The sequence below is a fragment of the Taeniopygia guttata genome, chromosome 1, assembly GCF_048771995.1.
Source record: "Taeniopygia guttata chromosome 1, bTaeGut7.mat, whole genome shotgun sequence".
Taxonomy (NCBI): domain Eukaryota; kingdom Metazoa; phylum Chordata; class Aves; order Passeriformes; family Estrildidae; genus Taeniopygia; species Taeniopygia guttata.
The window spans coordinates 60,691,005-60,704,713 of NC_133024.1; the positions used below are offsets into that span (position 1 = coordinate 60,691,005).

A 13,709-nucleotide genomic window follows, 5' to 3' on the forward strand; every position below is an offset into this window, starting at 1 on the left:
CCCCTACCACACTGCAGATAATAGAGTGTCAGTGCAGGAAGCATGAAGGCTGGAAGGCAACATAAAGGGTCCTCAAAGCACATCTAAAATACGTACTGGAGGGAAAAGATGCATTTTAGCTGAACGACAGTGTTGGCACAAGAACATAGGGCAATAATGCAGCCACTAATGCATTTAAGAGCAATCAGAACTTTCAAACTTAATGGAGAAGTAAAAGAAAAAACCCTTCCAAAAATAGTAACAAGATCAAAGTAGGGCTTGAACAGCTCTTGAAAATAACAAGCTAGCTGACATGTCATATTTCCCAATTAAAATACTTTTGATTTAACAGCCCAGAATACTCAGCTCTGTCTCTTATGTCACCAGCCCAGACCTTTCACACCTACTGGATGAATTTAAGTGAACTCTCTGAAAAAGCAATATTCAGATCATACTTTACCTTCTGTAGCAAGAACAACATGAGGGCCACTTCCATAACTCAGGCAGGCTATCTTTTTGCCACACAAGGAATCTAACCTCCTTGGTTCTATAGTGCTCTGCATGTCTCCTGTTCCCAAACAGCCACTGCAGTTCATGCCAAGCACAAAAACCTGTTATAAAAGAACCACAGACTCATAACTTAGGTTTCAACAGAGAGCCTCCTCCAAAGGTCAACTAGTCCACACTAGTGCTCAACAGAGATCTTAACAGATCAGTTGACTCAAGGCCATGTCCAAAAGATTCTTGAACATGTCCAAGGAAAACAAATCTCACAACTGCTTTAGGATTTAACCCCTCTTGTGGCAGTTTTTTCCTAGTACTGAATCAGAACATGCCATCTTACCGTTTGTGTCCACCGCCTCTCATCCTGTCACTATGTACTTGCAACAAATGCCTAACTCCATCTTCTCTTTATTCTCTGATTGTGGTAAGAAACCTTTAATTTAAACCCGAAATATTTCAGTAGCAAATAAAACAATTAGACATTTTTGCATGTGACTTTCTCTAGGTGTACTATTATACTACTGGCCTTTAGAATAACTTGATATATAACTGATTAAACATGTCACGTTCATACACACTCTTGGACAATTACCTCATCATTTTCAGTTGCATACAACACTTCATTACCAGCACTGCCAAATACACAGGCTTGACGAATTAATTTGATCTCTTCTGGGGAGCAGAGAGAAAAAATTGGCCATTTCCCAACATCCAGCATCTTCAGGGCTGACAAGAGTGTTGCCTCCAAGGCCTGGTATTATAAAAAAAAGCTATCAAATACCTGCACAGAAAAATACATGCCTTTGCATAGTAAAAAATTAGATAAACACCACCTTTTTCACATCTCCTTTTTTACCCACAAACCAGTATTTTAATTCTACAACAATACTTGAAAGGATGACATTAAATAAACACATAAAATATACCATGATCTAGAAATAAAGGATCTATATTAATGGAGAAAAGTATCATGTAGGAGGTTAAATGGTAAGATTGTATTTTCACTATATTCATACAACATAAACACTGTCTTACAGAATTCAATTGAATTCTGCAAGACAGCATTCCAACATAAAGTGTAAAGTGTATATTCAATATTTGAAATCTGTGTATTTTCCCTTGGTGCTAAAATTGCTGTTAAAAAAAGAAACCATAAAAGTACTCTACACTTATACACTTATCTTTGAGAAATATATGTATTTGTTTTCATATATGCCCTCCAAATTATACAAAGATATGAATAAATTCTAGTTTGGAGTCTGAAGTATGTTATATAAGCCATAAGAATATTTCTTTTTCATTTAGTATCACTGACTATGAAAAAATATACACAGAAATACACATAACATTAGAAAATCAAAACCGACACCCTAAATTAATCCTATATGAAATTCTTTAGACAAATACCAGCTCATCACACATTTCTTTATTATATACTTCACAGGAGGGGAAAGAATGATTGGCCATCTTCACAGGAAAATAAGTTGCGGTTTTGATCACAACAGTTCTTCCACCATCTCCTTGCAGCAAATAACTGACCAATTTCAGCCAAATTTGCAAGCGAAAGGGAAGTAAGATTCTGCTGACACAATCAGCTTGGCAGCAGGCAGCTGGACAAACAGACATTATGTTATGAAATAAGTCAGTGAGCAAGTAGGTCCAAGCTAATCCTAGCAGATGCTGTTCCCTGTGACACGTAGCAGGGTTATCAGGGACGAAGGACCAGAATCCATATGGAATCAGTCTTCAGTCATCTGCTGCTTGCAGAATAATTTTTTTTATGTCATGAGGTCACCATTTATTCAACACAGAATTTTAGGCCCTCCTAAGATATAATAACAAATACTGAAAGCATCACAGACTGTTCTTCCAACTGCATCAGCAAAACTGCATTCCACTTTTGCTCAAGACTGAAGAAATCTGACATTCAAAAGGATAGCCAGGGTGCCCTTCAATGTTACAGATTCCTTTATTGGAATAACATATTGGTTGCTTTATAATGTGGGCTCTAAATTCCAAGTGCTCAGTGAGTCAGAACCTGTTCAACTTATATAGAAAGGTTTTTTTCTGTAACCTTGTTCTACAAAGCACTAATTTCCTCCCCTCAAAATTAACAGGTTAAAAAAACTTTGAAATTGTAGTATTTCTTAACACTAAAATAATAACACTGACAGAAAAAAATCCCCAATTACTCTTATAAAAAGCATCCAAGGAAATACTTATTATACTGATGTTAAAATAAAAAAAGAAAGAACCAAAAATTTATCAGACAAAAAAAATTTCCATAATCTAAATCCTGCCTCTGGAATTATTAGTTACACTCAACTCACTAAAAGATATTCTTCCACTTTTCAAGTTTCACACAGTTTCACATTATATTTTGTTTCAAAAATATGAAAACCAGCTTCAACTCTTAGCCTACCAACATTTATAACCCATAAGTTATCAGTTCCCTCATTATCTTGCATAGTCATGAATCTCAGATGTTATATGAATACATTGTTCTTCTAATATTTTGTGGATGACTTAAGCAAGATTTCTTCAGCTAGTATTATTTCTTCTAACTACAGCTTTTGTTTTCTGTCTACCTTGAAAAGTACTTGTATGTACCAAGCTACTGCCAAATGGAACCTTTCAAGCACAGCAGTACAGAATTCCCAATACAAATTGACGCTGACCTTGGCACCGACTCCTTGAGGAGGAGGTTCATCCTCCATGTGGATTTGTGCTTCTGTCCCCCTGCAGAGAGAGAGACATAGTTAAAATCATCATATCATATTGCTGCAACAATAATTTCTGAAACTATGCACACTTAATATTAAGCCAGTACTATCTTCTTCTATGGGGCATGAACACAAGAAATGCAAAGCTCTCTCAGTTTTGCTTTTACATTCAACTACACAACGATCAGTTAGGTAGACTCTGCTTTTCTGTATTCTTACCTAAAATATTAATTCTTGGACAAAACATTTTTTTAAAACAGTCAAAAAATTAATCAGATTGTGATTGGAAAGAAAGATGTTTTATGAGCACCATACTCCAATGTCTTTTCATTGCAGTAAAAATAAATTGAGAGAACTTCCTGACATAATGCTTTAAGATGCTTATTTCAGCAAAGAAAAAGCACACTGCTCAGAGAATTCAATTTCTGGCTTAAGCCTTCAAATTTACTTATTCCAGTTTCATTTTGAAACCAATGTTAGAAGAACATTTGTGTCTTTTCAGGTTTACTGAGAGCTGCTAAAAAATTCATTCTGCTTCAGAAAATAAATTACCTGTATAATTTCTATGACGTACATTATCAATAGAAACAGATCTTCAGACCAGATGTTTCTTCACAAATATGCACAACTCTATCCTAAAATTATTTCCTAACATAAAGCCATGCAATTCTGTTTTCAGTAAAACTATAAAAACAAGAAGCAGCTCTGAAGCTGTAGAAGCCTCTTTCAATGAATAGTGATGAAAGCTGTACACATCATTTTCTTTGAGGTACATTGGTTCAGACATAGCTAAAAATCTGTTTACTTCTCCCATAAAATCACGTGTAAAATTCTGACAGGCTGAATAACATCCAACAAACAAGTTATCATTTTACTGAGTTAATTTTCAGCCTAATACTACATTAAAATTAGTATAAAATGTAACTGCACAAAACTAACTTACTACTAAAGATGTCTCATATGTAAGACTTCATGCCATAAGACCTAATCCAATTACACAAAATACATGAAATTAGTATGACTTAAGTATGATAAATGTTAATGATTCAACATGTAAGCTACTGAATAAACAAACAAAAATTATTTTCTTGAAGCAAATAGAAACCTAAATAACTGCTGCAGCTCAACCATACTAAATATACATAACTCTTAAGCTTGAATAAAATCCACAAATCTACACACACAGTCTATTTTATACATCTAGTTTGACACATTACATGAAGAATTCAGCTCATATTTGAAAGTCCACAGTGACTTTGAGCTTAAGGCTCAAACACACAACCAAACTGAAACAACTGGAAGCCAAGTTATATTCCCCTTCAACTAGAAGAGACTAAAGGGCTGACTCAGTCACCTACACATCAGCACCTACTGGTATTTGAGGTGACCTTGGGGATCCCTGACACCAAACAGCGCTGGCAGATACGATACAGGACCCACGGGATACCCACACATCCATGCCAAGCTGGAGCCGCAGCCAAGAACTAAATGGCACCAGACAGGTCTGCCTGTGCAGCTGAGCCCTGAATAAGCACACAGAGCCTTTTACCGAGCTTTACACCTTCATGGAAATGGGGGCACTTGCTGCGCTCTTGCAGTTAAGCAATTGCTTATTTTCTTCAACATACTTGTTCAAACAACAAGAATGCAACCAGGTGATTTTTTTGTGCATTATCTCTACTTAAAGTAGAAACAACTCCCCTAATCAAGGTCTTTGCCTGTAGTACTGAACTGTTCTGAAACATTCAATTTCAAGTATGCCCATAGTCCTACTGTGAAACTGATTATCAAGGCTATCCAATATTTTCCAGCACCAATTTGCAGCACTCTCTAGCAATGCTGACATGTTACCCACTTCTTGACCATCTTTGGCCTACACTCAGATCCCAAGGGAATAATGACTGAATTTTCTAGTTCAAACAAATGCAGACTCCTGTATTTCCTTCCTTAAGCCATTTGATACAAAACTGATACCCATGATTCTTCAAGTTCTAGTATTTCACTTCACTTGCAGCTGTTCAGACAAAAGCATGGTTTCACTTAAAAGCAGTTGATTTGTTAGTATAAAGATACATAAAGATCTAACCACCTCAGTCAATTAATAAAAAATGCACCACTTCATTACTTTTCAGACTCCCAGCAGTTACCCCTTGACTCTCCAATAACAAAGAGCAGTTCCATGCCCCCCCAACTCAAAAGTTGGAATGTGTTTTATCTGATCTATAACTATGAGAAAATTACCCTGCAACTCCATTTTCAGTTTGCTCTGCAAACATAGACAACTTATTTCTGAGCAACCCTACAGGAGTACACAGGGTGACGTAAATTATGCCAGTTTATTCTTTTATTCAAATAAAAGTACATACTGACTGCCACATATCTGTATCTGCAAAGTTGTTCTTTCTAAAAACCTGTAATTGACTTAAAAGTATATATCCACCTGAGGACCCCAAAAATAAAGACAGAAAAAAATTAAGCCTGTTTAAGAACCATTTTTATCCATATACCTTTAAAATATTAGCAATTATTCATATTTTCCTACTTGCACAAATTTTCCTCCAGAAAAATAACCATTGTGAAGGCAGTCAAACAAAGAAAAAACAGCATTTTCATCAAAAATGAAAAGACAAAAACCTGTATATTTGATTAAATCAGGTATATCCTAGCTATTTCAGACAAGTTACTGGGATTATTTGTCTAATAAATCTAATAATATGTCCACAACTGCTAAAACCCATTACTTTAAAATAAGTAGCCACAACATTTAAAAAGAATGCAGTACTTATTTTAGAAAGTAAAAAGGTAAGCCAGAAATATTTCTCATGCCTGAAAACTTTTTATAATTTTCACTATCTGTATTTCCCAAAAAAAATTCTGAACTGCAAATCTAAAGGAGAAAACATCATTACTGAAAACATCCATTTCTTCAGGACATGCACAGCCTTTTGATGCAAAAATATTTATATTAAACTTCCACGAATCTCATGTCTGGAATTCCAGTACAATCAAGAATCTGGATAGCACACTCTGGCAGTCTGAGTTTATGTCTTGGAAACTAGAAGCTTTGGCCCTCATCTGGTCCAGCCATGATAGGTCTTTGGGTAAGACACACATGTTTCTGAAGTACACATAAGATTGAGTTAAAGAACATAAATTCTAAATCTGGTAGCCAAGCTTCATTAGCAGTCCAAGACCATTTAACTCTAAATATTTAAACAGGTTCATTGACTCATTTGAATGTAAACATTCTTGTAGATTCTCTCTCTAGGAACTTGGCAAGCAAACAAAAATTTTCAGAACTCCACTTAGTATTTCCTCCCACTTAACTGGAGCATTTATGAACCTCATCTGCTGATTCAAAGGTCCGTCTGCAGCTTCTTCCCCAAGGACTCTAACCACAGGCTCAGGTAAGATTACAAAGAAAAAGTCACAGAGAAAAGGGATTTGATAAGACTTTTAGAAAAGGAACCTAACCTTCTCTGATATTCCTGATTTCTCAGCAGTTTCCTACCAGTAGTCGTTACATGATGCTAATTTGTCCAGGCAACTTTGCAGGAGAGATCAGATCAGCAATATTGCCAACATGGACCCCCATTGAACAGGTCACATTCCCTTCTAGGAAGACTACTTCCAAAATTATCTTCTTTCTCCGTGTACAGTGAAATGCCAGTGCTGACAATAAACTGACAGAACTCAGCTTGTTATTAATTCTTCCACTGATGTGGCATTTTCTGTTACCAAGAAATTGCAGACCTTGACAAACAGTGAGTGGCTGCTTGAAAAACTTTTAACTCCAACTAAAGTATAATCTTCTCTCCCTCCTTTCTTGCTTCATGACACCAGACTGAATTGTTTGCTCCTGACACAAGTCCCACTGTGTGCCTACTCATTACACAAGCAAACCAACACGCATTTTAGAGGCTAGATCTAAAAAACTCATTATTGGCTCCATCTCCAGAGGCAAAACTTCAGCCAAAACCATCTTGTCAGGCACCACCTGTCTTTTGGCATGATATCCAGTTCCACCTGTTGGCTCCAGGGACCTCCAGCATGACCCCACTGAAGTTTCCAGAGGTTCACACGCAGAATGCATATTCTAAGTGATGGTAAAACAAGTGCTCATATTAAGTTTCTTCATTTTTCTCATTCCTACTCCAGTTACTTTTCCCCCTTTAGAAATGTCTATCACCATCACTGATGTAGAATGATGGACTGTTGACCAGCCAGCAATAAGAGAGGAAGCAACTGGGAAAAATCATCATCGCTTACCAGAAAGAAAATATTTAAAGCAGCAATAAAAAAATAATCCAAAATACTTTTCGCATTCTACAAACCCTAGACTCAATCTGGAAAAATTAATACCACACCTTTGGCTATCTATCTACTTGACTTTAAAAAAAGATTTCAACAAAGAGGCTGTCAACTAATAACTATATAGAAGCTATATACCAAACAAATAAAAGACAGTAGTGTTTATTAAAAAAATAAGCCTCCAAGTAGACTTGTCAAAGTCAACAGCTAAAAAAGCCTGGTAAGAAAATGTCAATCAAAATACATTTTCACTTAGAAGTATTTATGTCGGGATCCATCCCTGTACAGGCCACCAATTGTTGGCATCAGTGCTTAGCACCAATGACAGCGGATGGGAACTGTCACTATTAGTTTATTATCTTACTGTAGGACTTTCATACCTTCTCTCTGTGAGTTCCCAGGGGCAGCTCCTCATTGGGCCATCCTTGTTAGACACAGCTGAGCCCTATTAAGGGCAGGCCTTATTGGACACAGCTGTGACCTATTAAAGGCAAGGCTGTTCCTACTCTTTGGTAATTATCCAGCTGCAACTCCTCAGGGACAAGATTGCCTTCAGCACTGTGTCTATTCCCCTACAATCCATCCTCCCACATACTTACACTTCCTTCTACACATGCAAAAATACCTTCTGAAGGCAAACAAGTGTTTCAGATCATGAAAACAATGATCTGAACAGCAAGAACTACTTCAAGTGCTGAGAAGTATTACAGGAAGATGCTGAAGTCACTTTCACATAATTACTGGTTTACTTCTTGAGCAAAAGGAAAAAAACATAATGAGCATTAACTCTAGGCCCTGAGATGTGTTAGAATAATCAAAAATTTTGGGAATGCCAGTATCTCAGGAACAAGATGGCATTCCTGCATCAAAATCTAACCTATGTAACCTAAATCTAAGGTGCTATAGAAAATAATCTGTTCACAATTTTGATATGGCTAATCCAAGATATTCAGAAAACTAACTTGAAAAGTTCCTTCTCTTTGCTGAATTGTTACCCAAACTCTAAATACACTTCAGTTCCTGTAATCCATACAGAAACACAAACATAAAATACAAGTGATGCAACTGTTGGCTCTTGGCTATTTTATATTCTACATAGAAGTTCATTTACTATATAACTCATTTGGTAGAATTGATAACTTATCTCCATTTTGACCTTCCAACATGAGAGGTCAAGGAACCAGCTTCAGGGAAACAATATTAATCCAAAGATTTAGTTTAAGAAAAACCCACTTTCTTAAAAACAATGACCATGCAACAGAATAAAACCACTCAGAATAGTGCAGTAAGTAAGCAATATAATAATTTTTAAAATAAGGTTAAAGAATTGTAGAACAGAAAATATTAAAGCTTTAAGAACTTAAGCACCAATAGGTCAGTTGTTCAAGATTAATCATGTACCAGGTGTCAGGTGACATTGTACCTGCACGACGAAGCCTGACAAAACCAGAATTCACCTAAGTATATGTATATCAAACAGGTATTATATATCTGGAGCTAAGAATTTTGATCATTAATAGTCTTAATGTTGTCTGCCTATGAAGATACTGCATGTTATAGGAGAGAGAGAAAACAGTAAACAGAATGTTCATGAGAAAGGAATGTTTCCCCACTTCCTCTACCAACAAATGATACTGTTAAATACCCAAATGTACTCTTCCAGTCTTCTGATACTGCAACTACTGGACATTAAGTGGCAAGATCAGACATAAGACACAGAGGTTTCTCAACCCTTAAAAAATTATTAAGAGACAAAATGTAATTCTTTCAAGGCAAAAGCTGGAGGATCTAACATTAAATATACCCATGGCAATAGCGTCCTGCAAACTGCAACATATGATATGCATCATGATGCTAAGGCCATTTAACCTCAAATTTATCATTCAGTGGTCTTATTTCTATTATTTTCACTTACATGATTAAAGAAGCTTAAAAAAACAGTTCTCTGTAACTAACTCAGAATTACTTTTGCCAGTTCTTATTGTCAAATTGGCACTTTACCTCTTCACTTTCACTTTGTTTAACTATTCTTTTTCTAGTCTTTATTTCTAAAATCCTTTATGATGGTTAGAAATTTTTTCAATAGACCTTTAAAAAAAATTTTTTTTAATGTAAATTCCAAATGGATTCTACCTTTGGCATAAAACAGCTTTCTACCTTCTTTACTTTCTATGGCACTCAGGACTCCTGTATAAACAACATCACTAAATAATCCTCTTGATTTTTCCAAGTTTCTAAAACAAAGAATTTCAAATATGTTTAGTCACCTATTTTATTTCCATTTATTTAATCTAATTAAAAATGTGATCCAAGACCACAAGCTGACTAACAAAACACCTTTTCCCAGAATTTTCACACTGGTTACCTGAGAGCAAGTCTAAGGCAATTCAGTGCCTATCGGGCAGGCTTACAGCAGCTGTTTGCAAGATCATCTGCATCACTATGTGTTTAAATGATACCATCATCTGTATCTCTTGGCTGTTCAGCCTGGAGAAGAAGAGGCTCCAGGGAGACCTAGCTGTGGCCTTTCAGTACTTAAAGAGGGCTTATAAAAAGGAAGGAGAGTAACTTTTTACACAGGCAGATAGTGACTGAACAAGGGGGAATGGATTTAAACTACAAGAGAACACAATCAGATCAGATTCCAGAAGAAATTCTTTACTCAGATGGTGGTGAGGGCACAAATGGTTTGCTGAGAAAAGTTGTGGATGCCTCATCCCTGGCAGTGTTCAAGGCCACTGGATGGGGCCAGGGGCAACCTGGCCTAGTGAGTGGCATTCCTGCCCATGGTGGGGGGCGGGGGGTGGAACCAGATGATCTTTAAGGTCCCTTCCAACCCAAACCATTCTGTGATTCTACAGTCTAAGAAAGAAATCCATAATTCCTGACAGTATCTCTCAGTACATGATATACTCATAAAAATCCAACTCCTGTGGTCAATAGCAGACACCATCAAAATCTCTTATAATTTTCTTGTCTCAAAGCAATGATACTTTCGCTTGACTGTTCTTCTTTACCCACACAGTCTCTTCCTGCTACTTTATGGTCCATCGCATCATTCACATCCTACATAATTCTGTCACATTTACTTCCTCTATCTGGACAGTATTATCTCTTCTATCAACACTGAGCAGGACAATTACTTCTAAACATTTCCTTTACCCTGTGTTTGCTTTCACATCCTCCAACATGGAATCATAGAATGATTTGGCTTGGAAGGGACCATATACATAATTTTGTTCCAACCTTTACCATGGGCAGGGACATCTTCCACTAGATCAGGTTGCTCAGAGCCCCATCCAACTTGGCCTTGAACATCTCCAGGGATGCGGCATCCACAGTTCTCTGGGCAACTTGTTCCAATACCTGACCAACCACAGTGAAGATTTTTTCCTAAAATCTAATAGAAATATACTCCCTTCCAATTTGAACTTGCTCCCCCCTGTCCCCTCACTACATTTGCTTGTAAAGAGTCTTTCCCCAGCTTTCCTGTAAGTTCCCTTCATGTACTAGAAAGCACATCGGTTCACCAGCCCAAAGAGTTCCTGACGGCACACAAGCATCACTCCCTATAGACCCTACCCCATTCCTAACCTGAGTAAAATCTCTTTGCTGACTGTGCCTGACATTAGCAATTCCACTTGCCCAAGGAAACGCCATGCGATCGTCCCATCTCCCACACAACAATCAAACGGTGACTGGTTTCCAAAGCACCCCTTCTTTCCTTAAAGCCATAAGCGGGCCGCGAGCTGAGCCCGGCTGTAGTGCGGCCGCCACCATCACACCTCTGCGCACCTGCGGCACCGCGCTCCGGCCCCACACGGGCGTGACTCCTGACGGAAGCGGAGCGTACGCAGACAGACCCACAGACACAGCCAGACACACAGACACAGCCAGACACACAGCCATCCCCGTTATCGGCCATGTACAGACCGGCTGCCTGAGAAACGAGGCCGCGGGGAGCGCAGCCCCAGCCCGGCCCAGCAGACGCAGCACGGGCGGCCACGGCCGCGCCCTGCCCCGGCCCCGCGCCCACCGCCAGGGCCGGGAGGCACAAGGAAGGGGGGGAGCCCAGCCCCTTCCCTCCCCTTCCCACCCCCGCGCTCCGCCGCTTACCTTCCTTCCCCGCGGCGGCGGCGGCTCCTCCCCCGCCCCGGCGAGCCAAGGGAAGATGCTGCCGCGCTCGGGCACCTCCTCAGCGCCGAGCCCGCAGGGAGAGGGGAAGGGGAGGGAAGCGGCTGGCACCTCCCAGGATCCACCCACTGCAGCAGGCGCCTGGAGAGCGGCGCCGCTGCCCTCGGAGCCCGCGCTGCTGGCTGCCGGGGAGAGCTGCGGGAGAGGCGGGAGCTCTCCCGGGGCCTGGCCCGGGGGATGACATGGCTGCTTCGGGAAGAGTCACGCCCAGAGCGAGCTCGGCGTCCCGGGAGACACCACCCCTTCCCGCCTCCGAACCGCGGAATCGATCAGCTTGGAAAGACCTCTGAGGTCCTGAGCCCAACCTGTATTCAGCACCGCCGTGACAGCCAGACCGGGACACTGAGTGCCACATCCAGTCTTTCCTAAACACCTCCAGGGACAGTGATTCCAGCAGGTCCTGGGCAGCCCGTTCCAGGCTGGTGCCTGGGCCAAAATAGACGTGTCAACCACACACTGGGAGACACACAGTCAAAGGGGAATGTCAAATATTGCTATGCTGTTCAAATCTAAAATAATTTAATTTTTTTTCCCCAAAGGAAGTTAGGAGATATTAAGTATTCTGTATCTCCTATGGCTTATGTTTAAAATTAAGCACCCCCAAAGAGGATGCACTTGGTAAGTTTTCCTAGAAGCAACAACCTGGCTGTTATGCCTGGTGTGTCTCTTACCGTGAGTGTGACAATTGTCTGTTATTTTGCTGTGAGAAATACTCAGATACCCTTGCTGCCATACCCAATGATATTGTTACATTATTACTGTAGAAACCTTATTCAGAAGAAGGAAGTATGCTCTGGAGCTAAGGAACTCCCATTAAAAATTAAATTCCCTTATGGCCTAGGGAAGGTCTGTTTTTCTTGTGAGAATGACAGCTTCATAAGGATGTTTTGACATTTTAAAGATTGATGTACTCAAATGCAAGTCTTTGGCTGTCCAAAAATTAGGTTTGTGTAAGTACCTAAAGTTGCAAAAACCCTGTTGTTAGAGTTACCAAAGGAGCAGAGATTCCATACATGTATGTTCTCCGTACTTGCTCTGTTGCATGGGAGTCTCATTCTATGGGCTACACGTGCCTTTCATCCCATGCTTCACCTGTATCACACATGGAGTGCCCGCAGCTCTGTGCTGACTACCAGTGCTCTTCCCTGATGTGCTCCTCAGTGCACGGAATCAAAGAATCACAGAATGGTTTGGGCTGGAAGCCGAGGCTATTAATATTCGGATTGGCAGTAAAGCAAAGAGTAATTGTCCCCTAAAATAATTGTGTGTATTGATTCTGCATATTTTAAAACAACATTGGTTATTTTTCTAGGAGTTATGCTCGATTTGATTCAAGGAAGTGCTGTGTATTGTGTTAGGCTGAAGGTTGCACTTAGAAGCAGTGGGACAGGTGGTGTATTTGATCCTCTGAAACAAAATGCAGTTTTATATGGTAATGTCCCTAAATCTACAAGCAATAGATGTGGACCTACAAGCACAGAAACTGCATTCTGAAACATTTAACTAAGGGATTGAGTTCAGTGAACAACAGCTGAATGCCAGAGGATGTAGAAGGGAAAAAGACTAATTTCATTCATGAATGTGCCAAAACAGGAATCAACAGTAATTGAAAGGTAATTTACATCCAGTAATTAGTATTTTAGACCAGTTATTAGGACGCTGCATACGATGCTACTATGCATTTGGTTAGGGATGTTGAAAATGGGATAGGCTGCATGAAGACGATCAATGGTTTGAAAATAAGACATAGCTAAAGGGTTTATTTGTTTAGCTTATTGGAAAGAGTTTAAAGGTAATTGCTGTTTATAGCTTCCTTACAAGGAGAAAATATTAAGTACTGAGTGGCATTTTAATTTAATGGTAAAGAAAAAAACGTAATAAGAAGCAGTAGAGATGTATTAAAGCCTCAGGAGTTCAAACTAGAAATGGTGCACAAATTTCTGACAGTGAAGGTGGAAAGTGGCCTCCATTATGTATGCCTTCAAGTAAAAACCTGAT

The 13,709-nt window shown here is 39.3% G+C and overlaps 1 protein-coding gene across 12 annotated transcripts in view; it reads right to left on the reverse strand.

Moving 5' to 3' along the window:
* LOC100224365 (RCC1 and BTB domain-containing protein 2) overlaps positions 1 to 11,915 on the reverse strand; it is a 33,126-nt gene extending 21,211 nt beyond the window's left edge. For 6 of the 12 annotated variants that reach the window (XM_072929072.1, XM_072929075.1, XM_072929062.1 and 3 more), the window contains exons 1-4: positions 11,634 to 11,767; positions 3,162 to 3,222; positions 1,076 to 1,234; positions 440 to 590 (exon numbers count right to left, since the gene is read on the reverse strand). In XM_072929072.1, coding sequence (XP_072785173.1) covers positions 440 to 590; positions 1,076 to 1,234; positions 3,162 to 3,200 — 349 coding nt within the window. In that variant the 5' untranslated portion in view covers positions 3,201 to 3,222; positions 11,634 to 11,767. Of the gene's footprint in view, positions 1 to 439; positions 591 to 1,075; positions 1,265 to 3,161; positions 3,223 to 11,312; positions 11,334 to 11,450; positions 11,549 to 11,633 lie in introns of those variants that run through there. The other 6 variants (XM_012569785.5, XM_002195590.7, XM_072929060.1 and 3 more) reach the window with 6 other exon arrangements.
* Between the last annotated feature and the right edge of the window lie 1,794 nt (positions 11,916 to 13,709).